Source organism: Photinus pyralis, unplaced genomic scaffold, assembly GCF_008802855.1.
Source record: "Photinus pyralis isolate 1611_PpyrPB1 unplaced genomic scaffold, Ppyr1.3 Ppyr1.4_LG4, whole genome shotgun sequence".
Lineage (NCBI taxonomy): Eukaryota > Metazoa > Arthropoda > Insecta > Coleoptera > Lampyridae > Photinus > Photinus pyralis.
In genome coordinates, this window is record NW_022170511.1 from 19,426,757 (window position 1) to 19,449,579 (window position 22,823).

Genomic DNA, 22,823 nt, shown 5'->3' on the forward strand with positions numbered 1-22,823 from the left:
ATTAATTAAAAATACAATACATATAATATACATTAAGTATTTGGTACATCTATTTAATCCTTGTATCTCAGAAGCCAATTTTCCTGAGGCGTTTAAAGTGTCAGTTGTCAAGCCCCTTTTTAAGAAGGGAGACCCAAACAACATAGACAATTATAGACCAATTGCTATAGTCCCAATGTTTTGTAAACTTTTTGAAATTGTTTTAAATAAAAGATTATATAACTATCTAGAGCGTAATAAATTATTAAATCGTGGTCAGTATGGGTTTCGAAAAAATCATTCCACAACAGAAGCTGTGGGCCAAATTATATCTCTAGTAGTAAAATCCTGGGAGAACGGGGAACATTCTTCATTAATACTCTGCGATTTGTCCAAAGCTTTTGACTGCGTTTCGTTTGATATTATGTTAGATAAGCTTCAATTATATGGGATTAGGGGACTAACGGGATCGTTAATGTCAACCTACCTTAATAATCGCAAGCAATGCGTTTTGATTGACGGTATATATTCTAAGTTAATTAATACTAAGCATGGAGTCCCTCAAGGGTCCATATTAGGTCCTTTACTGTTCATTATATACATTAATGACTTTTTCGAATATATACATCCTAATCACGCTGTTGCATATGCTGACGATACTGCATTACTGATTTCGGACCAAAATATCGAAACTCTAGCCCTTAAAAGTCATAATTTAATACAATTAGGAACAACTTAAAATTAAATGAAGATAAAACTCACATAATTACCCTCTCCACAAACAATAAGGTTGCAACCGGCAGGTGTGTTAAAGTTTTAGGCATATATTATATTGATGAAAAACTCACTTGGAGCAATCACATTGATTTAGTTTTATCTAAGTTATCCAAATCATTATTTATTTTAAGGAATTTAAAACGATCACTTTGTATAGCCACCCTAAGATCGTGCTATTTTCTTTAGTTCATTCACATTTACAATATGGTGTAATTTTGTGGGGTAACTCTTCCAAAGCGAGCAAGGCGTTTTTATTGCAAAAAAAATAATCCGTATAATCGTAAATGCTGACTATCGTGCTCACTGCCGACCTATTTTTAAACAATTAAATATTATGCCTCTTCAATCTATTTTCATATATTACACCATATTGGAAATTCATAAAAACAAAAATAAATTTGAAACCAATGACTTCTCTCACAACTATTCTACACGAGGAGCAAAAAAAATAAAAACGCCCTATTATAAACTAAGTAGGTCTAAAAATAACAGTCTTAGGGTCGACTTATACAATATCGTTCCTGATTGTATCAAACCTTACAATTTTTATAAATTTAAAAGAGTCGTTAAGGCGCACTTATTAAGTCATTCTTTTTAGTGAATATTTACATACGCCTTGGAGATCTATTCAATAATTTTAATGATATTTATTTATTTCATTGTTTGTTTACTTGAATTTTTTGTACCTGTGTAGTAGTATTCTCTAGTCATTTTTACCTTTACTTGTTTATATTTTATCTCTGTTTTGTCTCTTTTTAACTAAAATTTTAAATTGTTTATAATCTATATTCTGTTTTAGCCACATGGTCTGTCTACCTTTTATTTATTTGAAATTTTAAACTGTTTTTATTATTCCTTTTATATATATATATGCATTGTACTAATTTAATATTTACCATATTTTCTGACGTGTCAAAACCTATTTTTGGTATACGGACAAATAAAGATTGAGATTGAGATTAAGTCAGCCGTAATGGACGCCATCGATGTTGGTTATCGACATTTTGACTGTGCACTAAACCAGAAAAAAGTCGGCGAGACAATCACCGAGAAAATTTCGCAAGGTGTGGTAACTCGAGGTGACCTCTTTATCACCGGGAAATTGTGGAACACTTATCACCGACCGGAAAGCGTAGAAGCGGTCCTCAGGGCGGACCTCAAAGAGATGAACTTGGAGTACTTCGATCTATACCTCATCCACTGGCCTTTCGGATTTAAGGTTAAACTTTCTTGTGATTTGTTTTTCACCTCCTTTTTTAGGAGGGGGAGAGTCTCATTCCAAGTGGACCTGATGGTATTGAATACTCTGATTATGATTATACTGAAACTTGGAGAGCTATGGAAGAAATTTACAGCAAGGGATTGGCGAAAGCGATTGGTGTCAGCAACAAATTGAGCGAGTGCTCCATATATGCACGGTTTCTCCAGCAATGACTCAGGTAATGACCCAATTGAAATCAGACGCGAGTTGTGGACCCTATTGTGTAGGTCGAATGCCATCCTTATCTCAACCAGAAGAAACTTAAAGAATTTTGTGCCTCCAAAGGGATTGTTCTTACGGCTTACAGTCCCCTTGGTACTCCCACTCTGGAACAGCGCAGGCATATGAAGAACGTCCTCGGAGATACAACATTAAACGAAATCGCCAAGAAGTACAACAAATCAGCGGCGCAGATTGCCATCAGATATCAGATCGAAAGGGGCGTCGTCGTTATACCAAAGTCGTTTAACAAGAAACGCCAAGCGGAAAACTTTGGTGTTTTTGATTTTCATCTACCGTCGGAAGACGTGGCGAAGATCGACGGTCTAAACGAGAACCTCCGATTCATTACTTTCATACCATCGTAAGTGCAGTTCGACAGTTTCACTTTAACTCACGCCTCCTTTTCAGAGTGAGAAGTCACAAGTTTTATCCTTTTTCCGACATGCAATAATTCTCCACCATCATCGATTTCGAGATCCGGTCACTAGATGTTACTGTTTAATAAATAAATCTGTAAATTTCTTCGAATTCCTAGGTATGCTATCTCGGAACGTCTTAAAAACTTAGTTTTAAAATAAACCTTGGAAGTTTTTCCAAACTAAGAGCATAATGAACGACGTCTTTGGAATTTTAATCCAAATATCGCTTTTATGGAATCTACTAATGCGACATTTGAGCTTAAAATTATAAGATCAAACGTTACCGTAGTCGTTCACATTTATGATGTAGGTCACTATGCCATTTATAAGCATTATACTTAATAGTTGGAAAATTTTAATTCAATGGGAATCAAAATTTTCTTTAGGAAAAGGGAAGGCATCGCATTAAAGTCGCCACCTAAGACTGTACGTCCTGGTTGTAGGTAGACGGAGATGGGGTATTGTTTGCCATTTTTTGGCCTTACTTTGGTTATATTAAATTAAAGTTTCTAAAGTTTGCCTTACTTTGAAGTGTTTGACTTTAATGCGATGCTGCCAGGCCCCCACGAGCATCTACACCTTATCAATCAAGTTCAAATATTTTTCATCATAACGCTTTTTCTTCTTTTAATATGTTAAAATTCATAGCTTAATCAACGACTAACATAGTTTCATACAACAGAACCAATCCCATGCATTCAGATTTTGATAACAAACGTCTTCAAGGACGGAATTATTCAATAAACTCCATTAGGCGTAGTCATTAACACTCCGCGTGTTTCAAATAGAAAATTGGTACGGAATCAGCTTTTACGTGAAATATCAAACAAATATCAATGAATTCTATCACAATCTTTAGCTGGAGGGACAGTTAGGCATTCCCGAAAAAATGGGAAGAAGGTATATGTAAACTAGTGATTCATTGTTGTACATTTTTAATGCGAGAACGTGTACAGAGATTTGCACTTTGATGCATCAGCATTCATCTAATAATCATCGGAGAATGGATAAAACCTATGACTTCGAACTCTAAAAACACACAAATACAACCAGTTTTATGGCAAACTTAAACTTACTCGTCGAAGGTAACCACTCGTTGGTCCGTTCCTAAGGCGTCGATTTTCGCAATGTCTTCAGAAGAGAGGGAAAAATCCAGAACGGAGAAATTCTCAATTAATCGCTTTTTGTGCACTGATTTTGGTATGACGACGATCCCCCTTTCCATCTGATATCGTATCGCAATTTGTGCGGCCGTCTTGTGATATTTCGTTCCGATGTCTTTCAGTACCGGGTCGTTGAGGAGACTCTTTCGTTTGCCATCCGTTTGGATACCTGGAGATCCGAGAGGACTGTAAGCCGTGATGGTAATTGTTTTAGACTCGCAGAACTCCTTCAACTTCTTCTGATTGAAATAGGGGTGGCATTCCACCTGTTCACGGATGCGTTACGCACTTTGAAATCGCATGGGGGTTTTACCTGATTCATCGCCGGAGTGATGGTACAAACGGCGAGTACTCGCTCGATTTGATGCTTGTTAAAGTTGCTGACCCCGATCGCCCTCGCCAATCCCTTCTTGTGAACCTCCTCCATTGCGGCCCACGTTTCCGTGTAATCGTAGTCAGAGTATTCGAATCCATCCGGTCCGGCCGGATACAAAGTATCTCCCTCCTGAACACAAACGCTTGTCACTGAAACGCGCAAGGCACGCATACCTTAAATCCAAAGGGCCAATGAATCAGATACAAATCGAAGTATTCCAAATTCATCTCCTTAAGAGTGGATCGGAGGATGGGTTCGACACTTCCTGGTCGATGAAAGGTGTTCCACAACTTGCTCGTTATAAAGAGATCGCTGCGCTTCACGACACCTTGCGAAATTTTGGCGGAAATCGCCTCACCGATCGCCTTTTGATTCTCGTAAATGTGCGCGCAGTCGAAGTGCCTGTAGCCGATGTCGATCGCATCCATAACGGCTTGCTTCACCTCGCTTTCGGGGGACTAAAAGCGAAATAGAAAATGACCGGTGCAGAGCCACCTACCTGCCACGTGCCCAGTCCCAAAATTGGAATTTGCACTCCATTGTTCAGCTTAACTGTTGGTACGGCGGCCATTGTGTACTAAACACGTACGCTTCTCTTGCGCTATTTTATAGTACACGGTAAACAAATGCTTGTTGGTTATTTGCTCAGTTACTTCGGTTGCGGTTGAAGTGATAACTGAAATGAGGTCAATACACTCACAGCGTTAGCGAAGTTTTTTCAAATGAAAATCTTAGGGAAATTCTTGTCAGGATTCCTAATACAATTTTCTAGGTTGTCGAATTAGGCGCGAAAAATAGTTATTTGTGTACCAAGGCCGTAAAAGTGATCTTTTTTGGCCGAAGCTGCTGTTTGTGGCCGAGGCGGTAGCCGAGGCCGCAATTCAGATTAGGCCTAACAAATCACTTTTGGCCAAGGTGCACACAACATTTTTTAGGCGATCATCAAAAAAGAATTCAAAAATTTGCTCATAAACATTGTTGACGCAACATTAACCATTTAATTTTTCTAATAATTTTTAATTTATTTCATTGCGGATAAATTTTCCTTTATTCAAACTTCTATTACCTACTTATCTTAAACACACGAGTGTTTTATCTACAAACCTGCGCCGACGAAAAGTGCAGACCAGTTGTTGGCGTTTTCGAATGCAGACACATAAACGTACCTACTACAATTTACCGAAGGTTTTCTATGTGAAGTGGCTAGTGCCGGGTACTACTACTATATAAGCTGATAAAGGGGATCCCCGCACCTACAAACATCCGACTCGAGGTAAGTGGATGAGCATTGGTGTGTACTTATATTGTTTGCGTAATTTTTCTTAATACAGTCCGCTAAAAAAATAACAATTTTTTTCACTCCTGTTGCGTGGACAAACATATTTTTTCTGAAAATCACAGTTATGTAGGTATTTGAACTGCCAACTTGTAATGAAATACTGTATCCTCTCTTTTTCGCGAGAACCTCAACGATTTGCACTTTTTAATATTGAAATGCAAATCATTTTCCTTACACCACTCCATCACTGCATCTAGATCATATTGCAGCTTCAAACAGTCGGACAATGACCGTATTGGATGACTCAATTTGAAATCATGAGCAAAAAGTAAAGGATCACTAAATGTTACAACGTCAGGTAAGTTAATGAGTAACAGAAAAAGGAGAGGGCCAAGATTGGATCCTTGTGGTACTCCCGAAGAAACATTAAACGTATGAGATGTGCAGGAATGAAATGTAACCCATTGTGTACGCTCGGCAAGATATGATATAAAGAACTTTAGCAGGCGGTCGGAAAAATCAAATTTATATGGTTATATGGTTTACGCTGTCGAAAGCTTTCGAAAAGTCAGTGTATATGACATCATATTGAATTACTTTTTCTAAGGCTTTCGATACGTTTTGTGAGAATTCAACTAAATTTGTTACAGTGCTCCTACCCTTCATAAATCCATGCTGTTTATCGGATATATCTGTTTTGACATGATTGTATTATGCGTTTTTGCAACACTTTTTCAAATATTTTGGCAGGTGCCGATAAGACAGCTATTGGTCTATAGTTTGCAATGTTTTTCTTGGACCCAGATTTATGAAGTGGGCATACTTTTGTTGATTTCCATTTAGAAGGAATTTGTTAGCTTTAATTGAAATATTAAATAAAATTTTAAATACGGGAACAAATATATCTTTGCAACCTTTTAAAACATACGCAGGAATACCATCAGGTCCTGAGCATTTCTTGGGCTTTAATTCATCAATTGCTTCACCGATTTCTATCTCATTTATCTCTGTTATACACAATGGTTCCGAAGCAGTTACTTTGGTATGGTATGGTGCGCCGTTTTACTATTTATTATACATTTATAACGTATATGAAGATATTTAAATTACAATTGAATTGTTACCAACAAATTCAACATCTCAAAAAAATGTTAGCCAAATGTATGCAAATGTAAGAAATGTTAATATGGATTTTAGCGTTTGAATCCTAAAACACTACAAGATGACAGAGATGAATATTAAACATTGCCAATTTAATTGTCATGCATGAAAATAAATAGCAATTTCTATAAAAGATTTAAACACATAAGGCATTTATTTGGAACTGTCCAGCTATACCAGAAGTGAAATACATTTGCTGCTGTGTGTAATTGAATTGATATTAAATAAAATTGAGTCGAGTATGTTTGCATCCAAAAAAAAATGTAAACCATTCTCATGCGTATATCAAATTAAATCGCATGCATTGAAATTCGTATATATGCACTTTAAGAACAAACGTTATTCACGTATGGGATTAAAATAGATACCCGTTGCGACATTACCTATGGAAATGAAATTATTCGTAAGGTATGGCATAAAAATTAAATCGAAGTTTAAGATGTAGCATTGAATTCCAATGAATTTAATAGTGCATCTTTTAATTAAAATGAACGTCGAATTATTTTGTGAATCATTTCTATGCGATACACCGCATTAAAATACATTGCATTTTAAATGTGCTTATACATACAATGGAAATTCGGTCTGCATAAAATGTAACGCATAAAAATAAGACACAAATTTAATGTATCAAATGGAAATGGTATGAATGAAAACTACTCTGCATGCAAATGCGCAGTTACGTTAGAGAAGGAAAGTAGCCGTAGGTCGTAGGTACGTTTTATTTGCGGTTGCGCAAAAACAAAACAGCTGTTATTGATTGTTACTTACATCGAACGTATAAATGGATTATTTATACGTTCATCAATTTTGAGAAGGCAAGCGATTTATTGGGTTATTTACGTCGGTCACACGTGACCTTTACAGTTTTTACGTACATATTCGGTAAGTCCAATTTTACGATTCCTTTTATGATAACAGTAAACAATGAATGTAGGATTTGCACCTGCTGCGCAATATTGTTTAATATAAAGCAAGAAAAAGGCCGATGGAAATCGAAAGATGTGCAAGAGGCGCCGGGTCCCCTTAACAATAAATTGGAGGTGTACGCTGTCGCTATAAAAATAGGTAATCTCAAATTTCACTTATTCTTACCTGTAATGCAAATTGAGTGAACAGTTACAGGTTCGTGGGAATTAATAATGGATAAAGAGTCCAGAGATAAACCGTTAATGGAACGAAGCTCATGTTCTACGACTCTTGTAAGGAACAAGCACATCGACAAGTTGATGCTCCTTCGTAATGGAAATTGTGTCGAGTTCAATCGTGATATATCTACTAACACGATAAGTTAAATATGTAATCTCCATTGAATGAGAGATTTGTATATTTACAAGATGCTAATACATGTACCTGTGTAGAAACACGAGCACGTGAGACATTGTTAGACACGTATCTCGTTCTGTTTGATGGGTGCACCGTAGTATGTAAACGATGACGTCGCTAACAAAGTTACACAAAGATTGTCAAAAAAAATGTGTATCCTGATAATTAAACGATTATCCTATTCGTCATCTGGAAGCGTTTATTTCAAAAGTGAACCACACACCGAGAAATGTAACTTCCCTACATACCAAAACGCAGATTGAAGGAGAAGTCCTCGCAGGGATGATAGAAGCGTAGTTCCTCTTAACCCTTCAGTGGTGACGCACGGTCTCTCAGACCGACGAAAAGTATTTTTCAAATTTTTATAAAAACGACGCAGCGCATGGCACTGCTAGTTCTGCTAGCTTAATATTTTGCGTGTCTGAGTTTAGTACCAGACGAACAACTTGATGAAGCAAGCCGTTCTTTGACAATTAACCCTTTCGGTCTGTCAGATCGACGTCACCATTGGTGTACCTAAAAATTCAAGCTGCCACTGCACATTCTTTCAAACAGAAATCAAGAACAATTCGGAAATTTGGGTATATTTAGTGCCGTGAGTAATTGGCCGCTTTCCGGTGCATTGATGCTACGAAAATTCTAGTCAGCGCAGCATTGCAACGCGCATCCCCCCATAAGCTTAGTATTGTGTATAATTCAATTTAGTTATGTTCAGTGGCGGTCCCAGGGGGCCCGGCCCCCCCCCCCTATTGTTCATTTTTTTCATCAGATTTATTCTTTTCCGTGTTGGGACAAAGTTCGGGTTTGGGCCCCTCCCTTTACCAAATCCTGGGACCGCTACTGTCAGTGGCGGTCCCAGGGGGGGGCCACGGGCCCCCTCATTCATTTTTTTCATTAGATTTCTTTCATTTTTTTCCATGTTGGGGCAAAGTTCGGGTTTGAGCCCCTCCCTTTACCAAATCCTGGGACCGCTACTGGTTATGTTACAAGAATAAAATTTATTTTTCGATTTATATGCCTTTGTTTATTTATTGACTGTACTTTTTCCTTTATTTTAAGCCAAGTTACATGCGTAGTAACTACGAAATCAAGCCAAAATCAAATTCGGTCTCTCAGACCGAGGTCACCACTGGTGTTCCAAAATTTCACGTCACCACTGCAGGGTTAAAAACCCCTGTTAAAGTTTTTCTAGAAATGCTCCAGAATTTGAGAAATAAATTTTTAAAGTTGACCACGCACATACTTCTAAATAGAACACCTAACTTTGACATCGCATTAAAGAAGTTACAGAGAGGTTGGAAGAAAACCCCCTATAGGGGTGATAGAAGGCATGTTCCCCTTTAAAACCCATGTTACAGTTTTTCTAGAAGTGCCCCAGAATTTGAGAAATTAATTTTTAAATTTGACCTTGCACGTACTTCTAAATATAACACCTAATTTTGACATCGCATTAAAGAAGTTACAGAGAGGTTGGAAGAAAACCCCCTGTAGGGGTGATAGAAGGGATGTTCCTCCTTTAACACCCTGCTCGCAGTTTTTCTGGAAGTGCCCTATCATTCGAGAACTTATGAGTGTGTTTGTTCATTCTTTTAAATGTGAACGTTGTGATTTAGGTAATTTTTGCTGTGCATGCGTGAGTTGTGGTTATGAAGCCGATTTTGCGTGATGATTGATGTCATTCACTTGAAAATGTTCGTTTAATTTTCGGTGAAGTCCCAGACTATAATATAGGAAACCACGATCACTGCTTTTTTCATTCCATAAGAATCTCTCTTTTTGGTTATGTTATTGTGATCCTGTATATTGTACCTATAACGGTAGACAACTGCTATTTGCATTGCATGTAAGTGCACGTGCACGGCGTAGTAGTTACTGTTATGGAGGTGGTTATTGACAGTGGATCTATTACCTACTTAAAACCTTATATCTATCTGTATGTACGTGTGCGTTTACAATGAACGTATACAAAAATTTCATAAACCGTAACTCGTACATATCTGTATCGATTCCGTAAATTTACTTCGCTGTTTGCAATAAACCAAAGATCATATTACAAGTAGTATGATATTTGACCGTACGTAACTTTGAAACATTTTCAACCTTTGCGACTATGCGCAAGACTTACATATCGCTTACATATACGTACGTAAAAATTACGTTCATTGTAAACTTAACCCCTTCGTATGTTTCTATACAGTTCAACTTTGCGAAATTTTTACGTTTTATGTATCTCTTACGTATACGTAGGTACATTGTAAACGCACACTTAATGTCTGTGTACAGTTCATACACGTTATTGTTCTGGTTACGGCTGGTAAAAGTTATAGCGAGGGCGGTAGAATAGACCTGACATAACTTAAATAACCGATTTTTTGGTTTTTCTAAAAGTAGGTACTCTACAATTTAAGAAAAAAATTAAGGCTGTACCAACGTAACTATCAACACGGAGATATAGTGGTTGTAATTTGATAACCAATTGTAAATAAAGTTATGCAAAGTCTAGAAATAAATTAATTTAAGAGAATTTCTTCATTCTTTTAAATGTGAACTTTGTGCTTTCCGTAATTTTTATTGCGCATGCGGGAGCTGTGGTTATGAACCCGATCTTGGCGGGCTAACGCCAACTTCAAATCACACCGGAATATTTGACCATATTCTGTAGTAGAGGGAATGCCAAACTAACATGGCTGCCTATTTGAATATTCTCGCTTAAGTTTCCCGCGAGAATCTGTCACTCGGGGGCCACTCCGAGTGCACTAAGATCGTGATCGTCATGTAGGACACCTACGTTGTGTAATAACTGGGTTCTCAGCAGGCACTGAGGGTGTTTTATGGATAAGGAACACCAAAAGTAAAAATAAATAGCTGATTAAGTTTATATTGAATCTAATACCAATACGATTACAGAGTGACCCGCATAATGGTTTTTAGCGGCGCCCCTGCAGAGGGTATTAGGTGGTTCTATACTACTCCGGCATTTACCTTACGAATTGGAAAACTACAGGAAAACCTAATTCGGAGTAGTCCTATAATAAACATCTAATGTACAGCACTTTTGAGCCCCCTCGAAACCGGGGTAAATACTACAAACACGCTATGAGTAACCAAAATGGAATCGAGACATTCTCCAGGTATTACAACACATACATCAGGCAAAACTAAGAAGTGTTAAATATACCTCGACGGCCGGGAGGATTCCCCAGGCCCTGTAGACATGGGCTAAAGTTGTTGGGTTCGGAACGAGTGAAAATGTTAGTGTTAGGTTCACCAAGGCCCGTATAAACTTGAATAACTCGATCCCCTCTAAACAAGCACACTTCCCTCTTGATTACTCCAGTCCCAAATAAGCAAATATAATGAAATGCAATGAAATAATCGAGAGTGACTAAAAAGCACAATACGCAAATATGTACACATGCAAGTATGTACAGCACAGATACAGCCCTACCGACAATGAAACATGACTGCCAATACCAACAAAGGTTACACATTAAGAGGTACAAGTGATTGAATCCAGTAAGTACATAAGTAAAGAGTTACAATCTACATTCAAGTTATGCACATTTATAGATTAATTGAATAAAGCAAATACCTCACCTGATACAAAAAAGCAAAAGCACACAGTTAAGGTATAACAAAATATTTCAAGACAAGCCGTACTTTACACTTCAGCCGGTTACAAGACAAAGACCATGAACACACATGTCAAATCCTATTTATTGAACAACCCAAGCCATTCGGTAATTTGATCTGCTAATACCCCTAAAAACCTCCCGAAAAAAAATTCTCAAAAGAAGGATTTGCGTAAATCGCAACATTCCTACACTCAAAATGTGCGATTCTCCCATAAGCTCAATAATAAATTTGGGAAAAATGGCGGAAATGAGCATATGGCCACACTGTCTTTATAGAGTCACTGTAATATGGGCACCGACAGCATAATACCTATTGGGCATTTACGAAAACTGGAGCGGTAGATCCACGATGGAAAATGTCGGTAAACATTTGATGATGACTGATGAGATGCGGTAACTTTGGTGCATGCCTGTTTATAGAACAATGCTTTTGTCATGTGTAAATGTAGCGCATAAATTTATAAACATATAGAGTAGGAAACAAAGATAGTTCCACAAACAGAACACCCTTCCCCATGTCAAAGGGTGCTGATAAATTATTAAACACAATGGAATAAGTTTCAATCTATAAAATGAACTAAAAATGCCGAAAATTACGATTTTTAGAAATAAACAGATATAGTTTCATCTGTCAAATCGCTACAGCGTTGCCGTCGTGACACACTAATTATCTTAAATTTTCTTATTAGGCCGTTTAATTTCAACTTATAATAGTTTGTTTTTCACCACCTTTATAAATATTTAAAAATCCATTTAGATCCTTTCTATATATCTATTATTAATATTAATTAAAAAATGGTTTCGCGAAATGTGACAAGTTCGCTTCCTGCAATATTTACAAACACGACGAGATTATGGCGCGTTTTGATAAGCATCAAGGCATCGCTATCTTTATTTCTTACTCTGAGATAAACAGCATATACCTACAAGGCTACATTAGCATATACTTACTACCATGAAAGTGTTTCGTAAGATCTAAGGTTTCGAATATAACAAAAAATGTACACAACGGAAGTCCTCTTGATAATTATTGAAGGAAAGCCAAAAAGATTGCAAAGTGAGGTTACAACTCTTGCACCTTTTTTTAGTGGCGCGCGTGGACCAACCAGATGAATACACTCCAATTAGTGATCCATTTCGTTAATGTGATCGGTACATATGGTAATAAAAGAACACTGTAAAATAATTACCTATCACATTTTCGAACGCTACGGTATATATACCGGGATCTAAAGCTCCAATTTTTGTAAATGCCTCATAAATATATTACACCAATAGGCCTTCTAACCACCTCCATAACAGTGGCTACTAAGCCGTGGACTTGAATTTGGTTGGAAGTGGCTGACAAATAGAAATTACCGTTAACAGGTACAATACACAGGACCACAAAAACTTATAACCAAAACGAAAAATTATGAAATGAATAAATTAGTAATCGTGGTTTAATACACTATTTAATCTGAAGACTTCGCCGAAAATAAATTACCAAACCTGTCGGCTGTCATGTGATTTAAGCTGAATTTATAGTTCCGTACCCGCAACACTGTACCGTAACGTTTGGAATTAAACCCTACTTGTTGGGCGTGAACATTTATAGTTCCCGTTTACGTTGCGTTAGAACGGTTACGGTACGTAGGAAATGCCCAAATCTTATTCCTTACGGTAAATCGCGCTAACGCGCTTGTCTTCGATAGTACTCGGATAATTCAAACAGTTGAGTTTATCCTGACGTTCGTTTCCTTTATTTACAGTACTCTGCGTGGCAGGTATACGCATCCCTTGCTAAAGCAGCATTACATTACTTTACTTCATAAGAGATGAGACAGAACTTTCGTGTGCTCAATCTGTAACATGTGTAGTTTAATAAATACGTTTTATAATACATTATGTTATTTGCGTGATACAAGTCCATCAACCATAATGTGTTAGACGATCCTAAAGAAATAGCCGATAAATTTAATAAAAGATTCGTAAATGGTCCTCAGGAAATTGTAAATTCCATGCAATTCAATAATCTAAGTTATACGGGATGGTAAATTCAACAACATAAACTCTATTACTCGTCCTAAATAAAATAAAGGCGTACCACAAGGCTCGATTTTAGGGCCAATCCTGTTTCTTTTATTTATCAACGATATTGTTTTCATTTTGAACTCTGTAATCATGCATGACACTACTGCAATAGTTTCCGGTAAAACTATTCTTGACCTACAACAACGGGCAAGTGGAATTCTATCGACGCTTCAAGAGTGGTTTAATTTTAACAAACTTCATTTAAACAATAGCAAAACGTACTGCATTTTATTTTCTTCTATTTCTCCCATCACCGATGTATCCCTTCTTGCTAATGTTCCAGTGCAACAATCAGGGAAGTAATGTGCTTGGATACAAAGTTAAACTGGAAGTGCTTATGCTTGATAAAAAAGCTTAATGTTTGTTCCTTTCAAATACGTAGTATCAAACAGTTGATTGGTGTATATTTTGTAATGAATTAATACGGTCATGACGTCCTAGAGGTAGATCCTACAATTACACACACAGCACTTCTTCGCCAAGGTTCATGCCCCCTAGATATGTCAATGCATGCCATAGCCAAAGCTCAGCAAATAATTCCAACACTTCAAATACAGGTAATTTCAATAATGCAGGAAAATTTTTTCGTCCCTAATAAGGAAATTTACAGTAAATGTATATTAAATATAAATGGGTTAAATTGTTTAAGAATTCAGTATGAAAACAAAAGTTTGTTATTTTTACTTGATACAGGCGCATCTATTAGTGTAATTTTTCCAGCCTCCTTAAGTCAAAATGAAAAAGTACAGTTCGACAAGAAAGTAAGAATTAATGGGATTTCAGGATCTATAATATCAATTGGGTTTGTTGATATCCCACTTCGGTTAGAAAATTTTGAATTCAACCAGGAATTTTATATCATTGACAGTTTCACTCAAGATTTTCATGGCATTTTAGGATTAGATTTCTTCACAAAATATAACGCCGTAATTGATTACGGGTGTTTCACAATATCTCTCTTTAGTAAAACTGACTCATTCACGTCTTCTTTAGAATCTAAATATAAAACAATAACATGCATACCACCTCGGTGCGAAATTATAAAATATTTCCAAATAGAGGAATTTGACGAATGTGTCGTATTGCCAAATGAGATTTCAAAAGGTCTTTTTACAGCCGGAATTATAGTAAAACCCAACGATAATCGTATTATACCTGTAAGAATATTAAACACTAGCGATAAAGAAGTACAAATTAGGAATTTTAAACCGGCAGTAATTAAATTATCTAAATTCAATTTATTTAATTTTGAGGGTAACGAAATTTGTGTAGATCGGGTGGATAAATTATTAGATACACTTAATGTTAAAAATTTAAATATGGAAGAAAAGGATTCAATTCATAAAATTTGTGCAAAATATGCCGATGTGTTTCTCTTAGAAAACGATCAAGTTACGGTAACTAACCTAGCTACAGTAGATATAAGGTTAAAGAGCGATGCTCGTCCTGTTTACGTCAAACCATACCGATTACCACATGCTCAAAAATCAGAAGTGAATAATCAAGTAGACCGCATGCTTAAAGATGGAATAATAGAGGAAAGTAAATCCGAGTGGTCTTCACCCTTATTAATTGTTCCAAAAAATTCTGGTGTCGAAGGTAACACCCAATGGCGAATAGTAATAGATTACCGCCAACTAAACAAACAAATTGAGGACGACAAATTTCCCTTGCCTAATATAACAGATATCTATGACGCCCTTGGTTCCGCAAAATATTTTACGCACTTAGATTTATCACAGGGATTTTATCAGGTGGAGTTAGAACCATCTAGTAGAACATTTACTGCCTTCACTACAGCGAAAGGTCAATTTCAAATGAAGAGATTGCCTATGGGGTTAAAAATTAGTCCCAGCGCATTTTCACGTATAATGACAATTGCATTATCTGGTTTAAACTATGAATCATGTTTTGTTTATCTCGATGACGTTATAGTATTTGGAAACACCTTAGAAAATCACAATCGAAATTTAGTAAAAATTTTACAACGATTCAGGGAGGTTAATTTGAAATTAAATCCATTAAAATGTGAATTTTTAAGAAAGGAAATAGTAGGTATACTTGGGTCACATGATTACACCTAAGGGAATTTCTCCTGATCCTAGTAAATTGGAAGCTATTCAAAATTATCCTGTACCAAAAAATGCAGACGAAACTAAGCGATTTGTTGCTTTCGCTAATTATTATCGTAAGTTCATTCCAAATTTCGCCAAAATTGCAACTCCATTAAATCGATTAACCAGGAAGTCTACTACATTTATTTGGGACGCATCTTGCCAGACCGCATTTGATAATTTAAAGCAAAAATTAATGGAACCGTCAATTTTAGAATTTCCAGATTTTTCTCCGGGAAATGAATTTATTTTAAAAACCGACGCTAGCGGATATGCAGTAGGTGCAATTTTATGTAATGGTAATCATAAGCCCGTTGCTTACGCCAGCAGAGCATTGAACCAAGCGGAAATCAATTACTCCACCATAGAAAAGGAGCTTCTAGCCATTGTTTGGAGTGTAAAGCATTTCAGACCTTATTTATTTGGTCGCAAATTTCACATTTTCACCGACCACCGTCCTCTAATATATTTATTTGGTGCAAACAATCCTTCATCCAGATTAACAAAGTTTAGACTTATACTTGAAGACTACCAATTCACGATTAATTACGTTAGGGGTGCCGAAAACTCAACAGCCGACGCGTTATCAAGAATAAAACTTGAATCATCAGATCTCACGAAGTTTTCAAAAAACATATTCGCAGTAACTAGATCCCAAACTAAGAATAAGTTGCAGAAGACTGAATCGAAGGTAACTTTTAATGATGAAGCTAATGAACGGATTGGCCAGCCGGTCATTGTCGAATTATTAAAACGACCCCGAGATGCAGTAGAGTTAAGAGCGATTAGTCGCAAAGAAGAAAATATAAATTTGAGTAGGTACGTGCGCAGGTTAGGTAAAGTATTTTATGACATAAAAAATGAAGTAATGTATATAAAGCAATTTTGTTTATCATCTCATGCCCTAGACGCAGAGTTGAGACATTTGCAAATATTAAGTATAGAAAATGGTATACCACAATTTTGTGTTTTTAAGGTTCCAGAAAATGAAGCGCTTCTCACCGAATTAGGTAAAAATGTAGAATTACTCAAACAATTGAACCTTAAAGTATGTGTTATAAGCCGCGCAGTACGAATCGATTGCAAAGAAACCCAACAATTAATTTTAAACGATTATCACGTTCTTCCAACGGGAGGTCATGCTGGTATTAACCGCATGTACGCAAATATTAAAAAATTTTACTATTGGAGTAACTTAAGAGATGATATTGTTAAATTTATTCAAAAGTGTGATAACTGTCAACGTTATAAACATTCCATTCCTCATAAAGAACCACTAACGATCACAACTACAGCTTCGGAAGCATTTCAAAAAGTTTATTTAGACTTAGTAGGTCCGTTAAATCAAGATGTCGATAACAATCGCTACATTCTCACAGTCCAGTGCGAATTAACTAAATTTGTGGAAGCATACGCAATAGAAAATAAAGAGGCAAAAACAGTAGCTCAGGCGTTTACCAACAATTTCATATTGAGATACGAGATTCCGCGAGAAATCGCAACAGATCAAGGCACGGAATTTTTGGCAAAAGCATTCAAAGAAGCCGCCAAACTTCTAGGTATTAATCAAATTTCTTCCACGGTGTACCATCACGAAACAATAGGTTCTTTGGAAAATACTCACAAAAATTTAAATGCCTACTTGCGAATTCAAACATCAAAATTTCAAGATGATTGGGCAAAATGGCTACCATTCTGGAGTTTCGCATTTAACAATTCCATTCACACTGAAACCAAATACAGCCCGTACGAGTTAGTTTTTGGAAAACAATGCAAATTACCACATGATGTATTAGGACGTATTGATCCTTTGTATAATTTTGATAATTACGCTCATGAGTTAAAGTTTAGATTGCAAACTGCATGGAGCGATGCGAAAAATAATCTACTACAATCCAAAACTAAAAGGAAAAATAGGTTAGATGTAAATTGTCGTAGTGTTACTTATAGATTTAATGATAAGGTATTATTAAGAAACGAAATCGGAAATAAATTTGACGAAGTTTATACCGGACCTTATAAAGTAATACGAGAGGACCCTCCAAATGTGACTTTGAAAATCAAAAATAGTTTAGTGCAAGTGCATAAAAACAGAGTGAAAAGTTATTTTAGTGATTAAAAAACCGTGTAAAGAATGCATTCGGAAAACGGATATTTGAAAATAGTGTTAAGTTAGCTCAATTCTTGTAATTATAACTAGGTAGGTAGGTATAGTGTATAAGTTAGAGGTAAATGAATCATGTAACAATAGTAGGTATGTAATCGTAGTCGTTCACATTTATGATGTAGGTCACTATGCCATTTATAATAAGCATTATACTTAGTCGGAAAATTTTAATTCAATAGGAATCAAAATTTTCTTTAGGAAAAGGAAAGGTGTAATGAATTAATACGGTCATGACGTCCAACGTTGTGACGTCATATATGATCGGTTGATTAGTACTTATACTTAGTAGTAAAGTAGTCATGATAGCACCGCGAAACGCACTTCTTGTGCGTATTGTGTGCTCCTAAATAATGTTATAGTAAATTAGGTATAAATGTGTGAGTTTTATTTATTTAATTTTCCCTGAGACCAGACATTATTACAATTTCACATTGCACTTCTATCTTTGAAGCTTCTGTTACAATTTTCTGATTATCTCTCCACAGCTTTCTTGCTCGGCACTTTTTTAAAACCATCTTCGCGATCTTTCAGAAGTATGGTTAATTGAGAATTTCTCCGTTCTGGATTTTTCCCTGTCTTCTGAAGACATTACGAAAATCGACGCCTTAGGAACGGACCAACGAGTGGTTACCTTCGACGAGTAAGTTTAAGTTTGCCATAAAACTGGTTGTATTTGTGTGTTTTTAGAGTTCGAAGTCATAGGTTTTATCCATTCTCCGATGATTATTAGATGAATGCTGATGCATCAAAGTGCAAATCTCTGTACACGTTCTCGCATTAAAAATGTACAACAATGATAGTATTGAAATCCTTTACCTTCTTCCCATTTTCTTCGTAAATTAAACAACCTCGGTCTTTTCCGGGTTAACCGAAAGATCATGGCTATATTGCACCACCTATCAACTTGTTCAAGAGCCCCCTGTTAAACGCACCCTCGATATCTAAAAACGTCCGTGTAAGAATATTGGAATGAATGTAGATTTTTAGAAGGAACGATGATAGGCTGATGGGTCTGTAATCCTTCGACATGTCATATTTTATCCAAGTTAGTAAGAGAAGCGGAGACCAATTTTAGTGGAGCTTCCTAGGTTTTCATTGCACTAATCCGATATTTTACTTAATGCATTCAAAGTGAAACGCTAACAATTTATTTATGGGAGAAGTGAGAAAAAGGAATTCATCAATGACCAAACAACGACCCAAGCATAAATCGATTAATTTAACGTTTCTTCTCAGGTTCTTCTCTTAAAATTCTTCTCACAAGATTTACCACCGAGTGCCGCTTATTTTACACCCAGGGAAATGATTGATTCAACGTGAAGACTAAGAACTTCAAAAACTTCAAAAACAATAAAAAGCGATTAGACTTTCTAGTGCTTTCAATAGTTTCTCAAGTACTTATGAAGTTCTGTAAAACATTAGAAGCACTAGAAGGCTTTTCAGTCATTCGAAGTTTGAAATGTTTCGGGAGGTACCAGGGGAACATAATGATCGGTGGGTTTATTCTCAAAGTGTTGCAGGAGAATTGTGGGAATGTGCTTCTAATTCTTCTGTTCTTCTAATTCTAAATTCTGTCTAAAAACACTAGCAATAGAAATATCAGTTCCGGTTCCGACATGCAGTTGCTTCATAGTAGTAAAGTGATGTGAAACATCGAAGCCGGCGAACTATTGTCTTTAGATCAGAGGAAGCAAAGTTGACAGCATAAAAATTAAGAATTCAACTCTACCTTTTGGCTCTCAGATCCACGAGGTATCGGAAAAACCAAACCAAAATTAGTCACACTTCGTTCGATGGACACCACCGTAAATTTGTTATATGCGAACTTGGATGACGCCAAATTCTCGAAAGAACTCGCAAAAGTATTTCCCTTTCTAATTTGGGCGAGCACTCGATGGGCGCGTGGGCGAAAGCACCATCTCAGCATTCTGTTCGAGCGCGTTTCGACAAATTACAAAAATACTCGCACAATTAAACTTGCCCAATATAAATAGCCGCGCATTGTAAACACGAAATTCCCGAGAAAAAAGAGATCTAAGCACACGCGCCGGTAATGCGGGTGAATATTTATAAGCGCCTCATAAATCTGCACACAATACCCGATATTCTCCATTTGTGATTCTCCGGTCACGGTTGACGTAAGGTTATGAACGTAATCGCTAATGTTTTAATCGTTATTGGCACCTGCCAGGTATGGAATTTTGACTGACTTGTCGCCCTTTCACGGTCCGATTTCAGGGATACTCGCTGCCCAGAGGCGGGGAAACCAATGACGTTGAGCCCGTAAGTATTCTTCAGGAGAGATGGTTCAAGCAACCGCTGAACCACTTCGATAACTCGGACACGCGCACATTTCAAACTGTAAGTTTTCACCGAATTAGCAAAACGGCTACGGAATCATGCTTTCAGCGTTACTTCGAAGATTCCGGCCACTATTCCAACGGAGGGCCCCTGGTTTTGGAAGTGGGCGGTGAAGGCCACCTCGACCCGAACGTTCTAAGACTGGGGCAGAGCTATGAGTTCTCCAAGGAGGTCGGTGGACGGTTTCTCGCCTTGGAGCACCGGTACTACGGCAAAAGTTCGCCCTTTACGTAAGCGTGCAGTGAGGAGGGCGATATTGCATGGGAGTTTTGCAGGAACTTGACCGCCGAAAATTTGAGGTACCTCTCCGTGGCGCAAACCTTGGAGGACTTGGCCAATTTCGTTGATACCATCCGAAAGTCTGCACCTAAGAACTGCAAGGTGGTTGCGTTTGGCTGCTCGTACTCGGCCTCTTTGGCGACGTGGTTCAGATATAAATATCCACATTTGGTAGACGCGGTTTGGGCGAGCAGCGCCCCGTTGCGAGCCGTTTCCGACTTCTACGGTAATGGCACAGGTTTTGACGACAATATTTTAAGTTTCGTTTTAGAGTACCTGGAGGTCGCTGGCGAGGTATACTCGAATGTCAGCGGAATCTGTTACAACAAAATCCGCGACGGTTACACTGAAATAAAACGGCGGCTCTCAACGCCTTCGGGTCGAGAAGAAGTGGTGAAGGCCCTCGAGTAGGTTCAACCCCAATTCGCATGGTCTAATTCGACATTTCCAGGAACTGGAGCTGCGGCGATCCGGCCGAAATGAACAACAGTGTTATTTTGAGCAACATCAGATACGTAGTCGCCGATCACAATATTCCACCGGATCACGGCATCAGCAGCTGTCACATTTTTCAAAACGTCACGAACGCCTTTCAAGCCATGATACTCTTCCTCAAGGCGAAATCGGCCGAGGTCTGCTCGGAGGAAGACACCTCCTACCCAAACGACGGTAAGTTTCCCTACAAAATGAAGCTAACTTACTCTTTCATCTAAGAAGTGGCATGGACCTACCAAACCTGTACGGAATTTGGATTCAGCATAACGCTGAGTTCGCCCAAGCAACCATTCCACGACTCCCTCTCGGTAATCGACAGCGATCTGAAGAGTTGCTCGACGGAATTCGGAGAGCAGTAAGCCACCGAAGGCGACTTTAAGAAATTTACCGGAAGTTTCCCTTAGGTTCAACAAAGAGCTGTTGAAGAAAGGTATCGATCGAATTAACCGACGGTACGCGTCGCAAGACATCGACGTGACGAAGGTGCTGAGCGTCCACGGTGCCCAGGATCCGTGGCATAAGCTGGGACTTTACCAAGAGCGCAACGGCGAGGCGCCCGTTATCGTAATTCCCGGTAGGTTCACCGTGCAGTGAAGACGATCACTATATCACGTTTTTAGGGGTCTCGCACTGTGCCGACCAGCTTTCACAAGACGGCGAACCTCCTCAGCTTGTAGAGGCCCGTGGGAGGGCGAAGTCGATCGTCAAACAATGGCTGAAATAATTATAAAGTTTTTTTTAAATATAAATCGCCTGTTATGGCCGTGATGTTCGCGCGTTTGTAGCCATTAGACCTCTATCTTAAAAATTGCGCAGCGATAAAATATCAAATCTTCGCTGGAACGGGATTTGCGATTATCTTACGCTACACTTTGCAGAAACACAAAAGGTCGACTCTCTTGACCTATAACGAATGGTCCCTGACCCTGGCACTCACTTTTATAATAATAAAAAACGTTTTCCTGGTAGCCAGTAAACATTTATCACACGTTAATCAAGTACTTCGTGAAATAAGAACAGGCACATTATATTCTCCTGTTTAGCAGCAAATGGTGTATGGGAACCTTAGAAAAAGACCTCATGTATTATGTTTCGGCAGGCCATTTCTGAAAATAGTTTGGTGTAATTTGGAAACAAAAATTGAAATGACACCGATAAACGGTAAATGGTATGACCTTATATGGATCTCACGGTGTCCCAAAAGAGTGTGTCCTGTGGGTCAAACTACTTTATAAAGCATGCATACGCGATTTTGCCATTTAATGTGTAAGAATATGTGTACCAAATTTAGTTCCAATTGATTTAACGCTCCGTGAAAGAAAATTGATAGCGGCACCATAGTGTAAAATTACAAAGCGATAATATTTAAACAAGAATTACGCATTTACAAACAAATCACAAACACTGAATTTTGTATTCACTCTGTTCTTATTTCGTAAATAAATCCCGAGATTTACTTCATGAATTGAAATGATTATCATATACCTTGTCAGTATTTTTGGTGTACGCAGACTTGTTACAAAAGAAATGGCGACCTTGCACATCTGGCACATTGTAGAGCCCGTTCATGGCCTTAGTGTCTTTTCTTTGCCGACCTTGCATTCATATCCTGAATTTCGCCCACCATAAGTTGTGAAGTTATAATGCGTTTGAATAGCGTTGAGCCTTATCCACCCGTTTTTTCAGCCTCGCGAAGAGTTATACTGTTTTTTCGGGTAAATTCGCTCATTCTCTCT

General features: G+C 37.6%; 3 protein-coding genes and 1 long non-coding RNA gene across 6 annotated transcripts; 3 read left to right on the plus strand and 1 right to left on the minus strand.

Annotated features, from left to right (window-relative positions):
• Positions 1-1,772: 1,772 nt before the first annotated feature.
• Positions 1,773-3,110, plus strand: LOC116168970 (1,5-anhydro-D-fructose reductase-like; the record flags this gene model as incomplete). Its single annotated transcript, XM_031485001.1, is given in 5 exon segments — positions 1,773-1,975; positions 2,017-2,143; positions 2,146-2,195; positions 2,245-2,600; positions 2,648-3,110. Coding segments are annotated over 5 exon segments (779 nt in total), but the record flags the coding sequence as incomplete, so codon positions are not given.
• Positions 3,111-3,576: 466 nt separating this feature from the next.
• On the minus strand, positions 3,577-19,798 carry LOC116167991 (1,5-anhydro-D-fructose reductase-like). Of its 2 annotated transcripts, none has more exons than XM_031483628.1 (6): positions 19,682-19,798; positions 4,697-4,873; positions 4,371-4,655; positions 4,135-4,326; positions 3,735-4,087; positions 3,577-3,687 (listed from the first exon to the last, which is right to left on the minus strand). In XM_031483628.1, exons 2-6 carry the CDS (start codon positions 4,766-4,768, stop codon positions 3,645-3,647), a joined length of 945 nt encoding a protein of 314 aa, XP_031339488.1. In that variant the 5' UTR covers positions 4,769-4,873; positions 19,682-19,798; the 3' UTR covers positions 3,577-3,644. The 2 variants fall into 2 exon arrangements, with proteins under 2 accessions (XP_031339488.1, XP_031339487.1); XM_031483627.1 differs by lacking the exon at positions 19,682-19,798 and adding an exon at positions 5,302-5,437.
• LOC116167992 lies at positions 7,372-8,151 on the plus strand. Of its 2 annotated transcripts, XR_004144685.1 has the most exons (3): positions 7,378-7,522; positions 7,575-7,705; positions 7,757-8,151. It is a non-coding gene; the product is annotated as an uncharacterized LOC116167992 (long non-coding RNA). The 2 variants fall into 2 exon arrangements; XR_004144684.1 differs by having other exon boundaries at positions 7,372-7,522; positions 7,575-8,151.
• Positions 19,799-19,957: 159 nt separating the features above from the next.
• LOC116167990 (putative serine protease K12H4.7) lies at positions 19,958-22,548 on the plus strand. The gene is made up of 9 exons (XM_031483626.1): positions 19,958-20,143; positions 20,191-20,313; positions 20,362-20,543; positions 20,589-20,818; positions 20,864-20,999; positions 21,044-21,261; positions 21,307-21,442; positions 21,492-21,661; positions 21,708-22,548. The coding sequence occupies exons 1-9, from the start codon at positions 20,099-20,101 to the stop codon at positions 21,809-21,811; spliced, it is 1,344 nt and encodes a 447-aa protein (XP_031339486.1). The 5' UTR covers positions 19,958-20,098; the 3' UTR covers positions 21,812-22,548.
• The last annotated feature ends 275 nt before the right edge of the window (positions 22,549-22,823 follow it).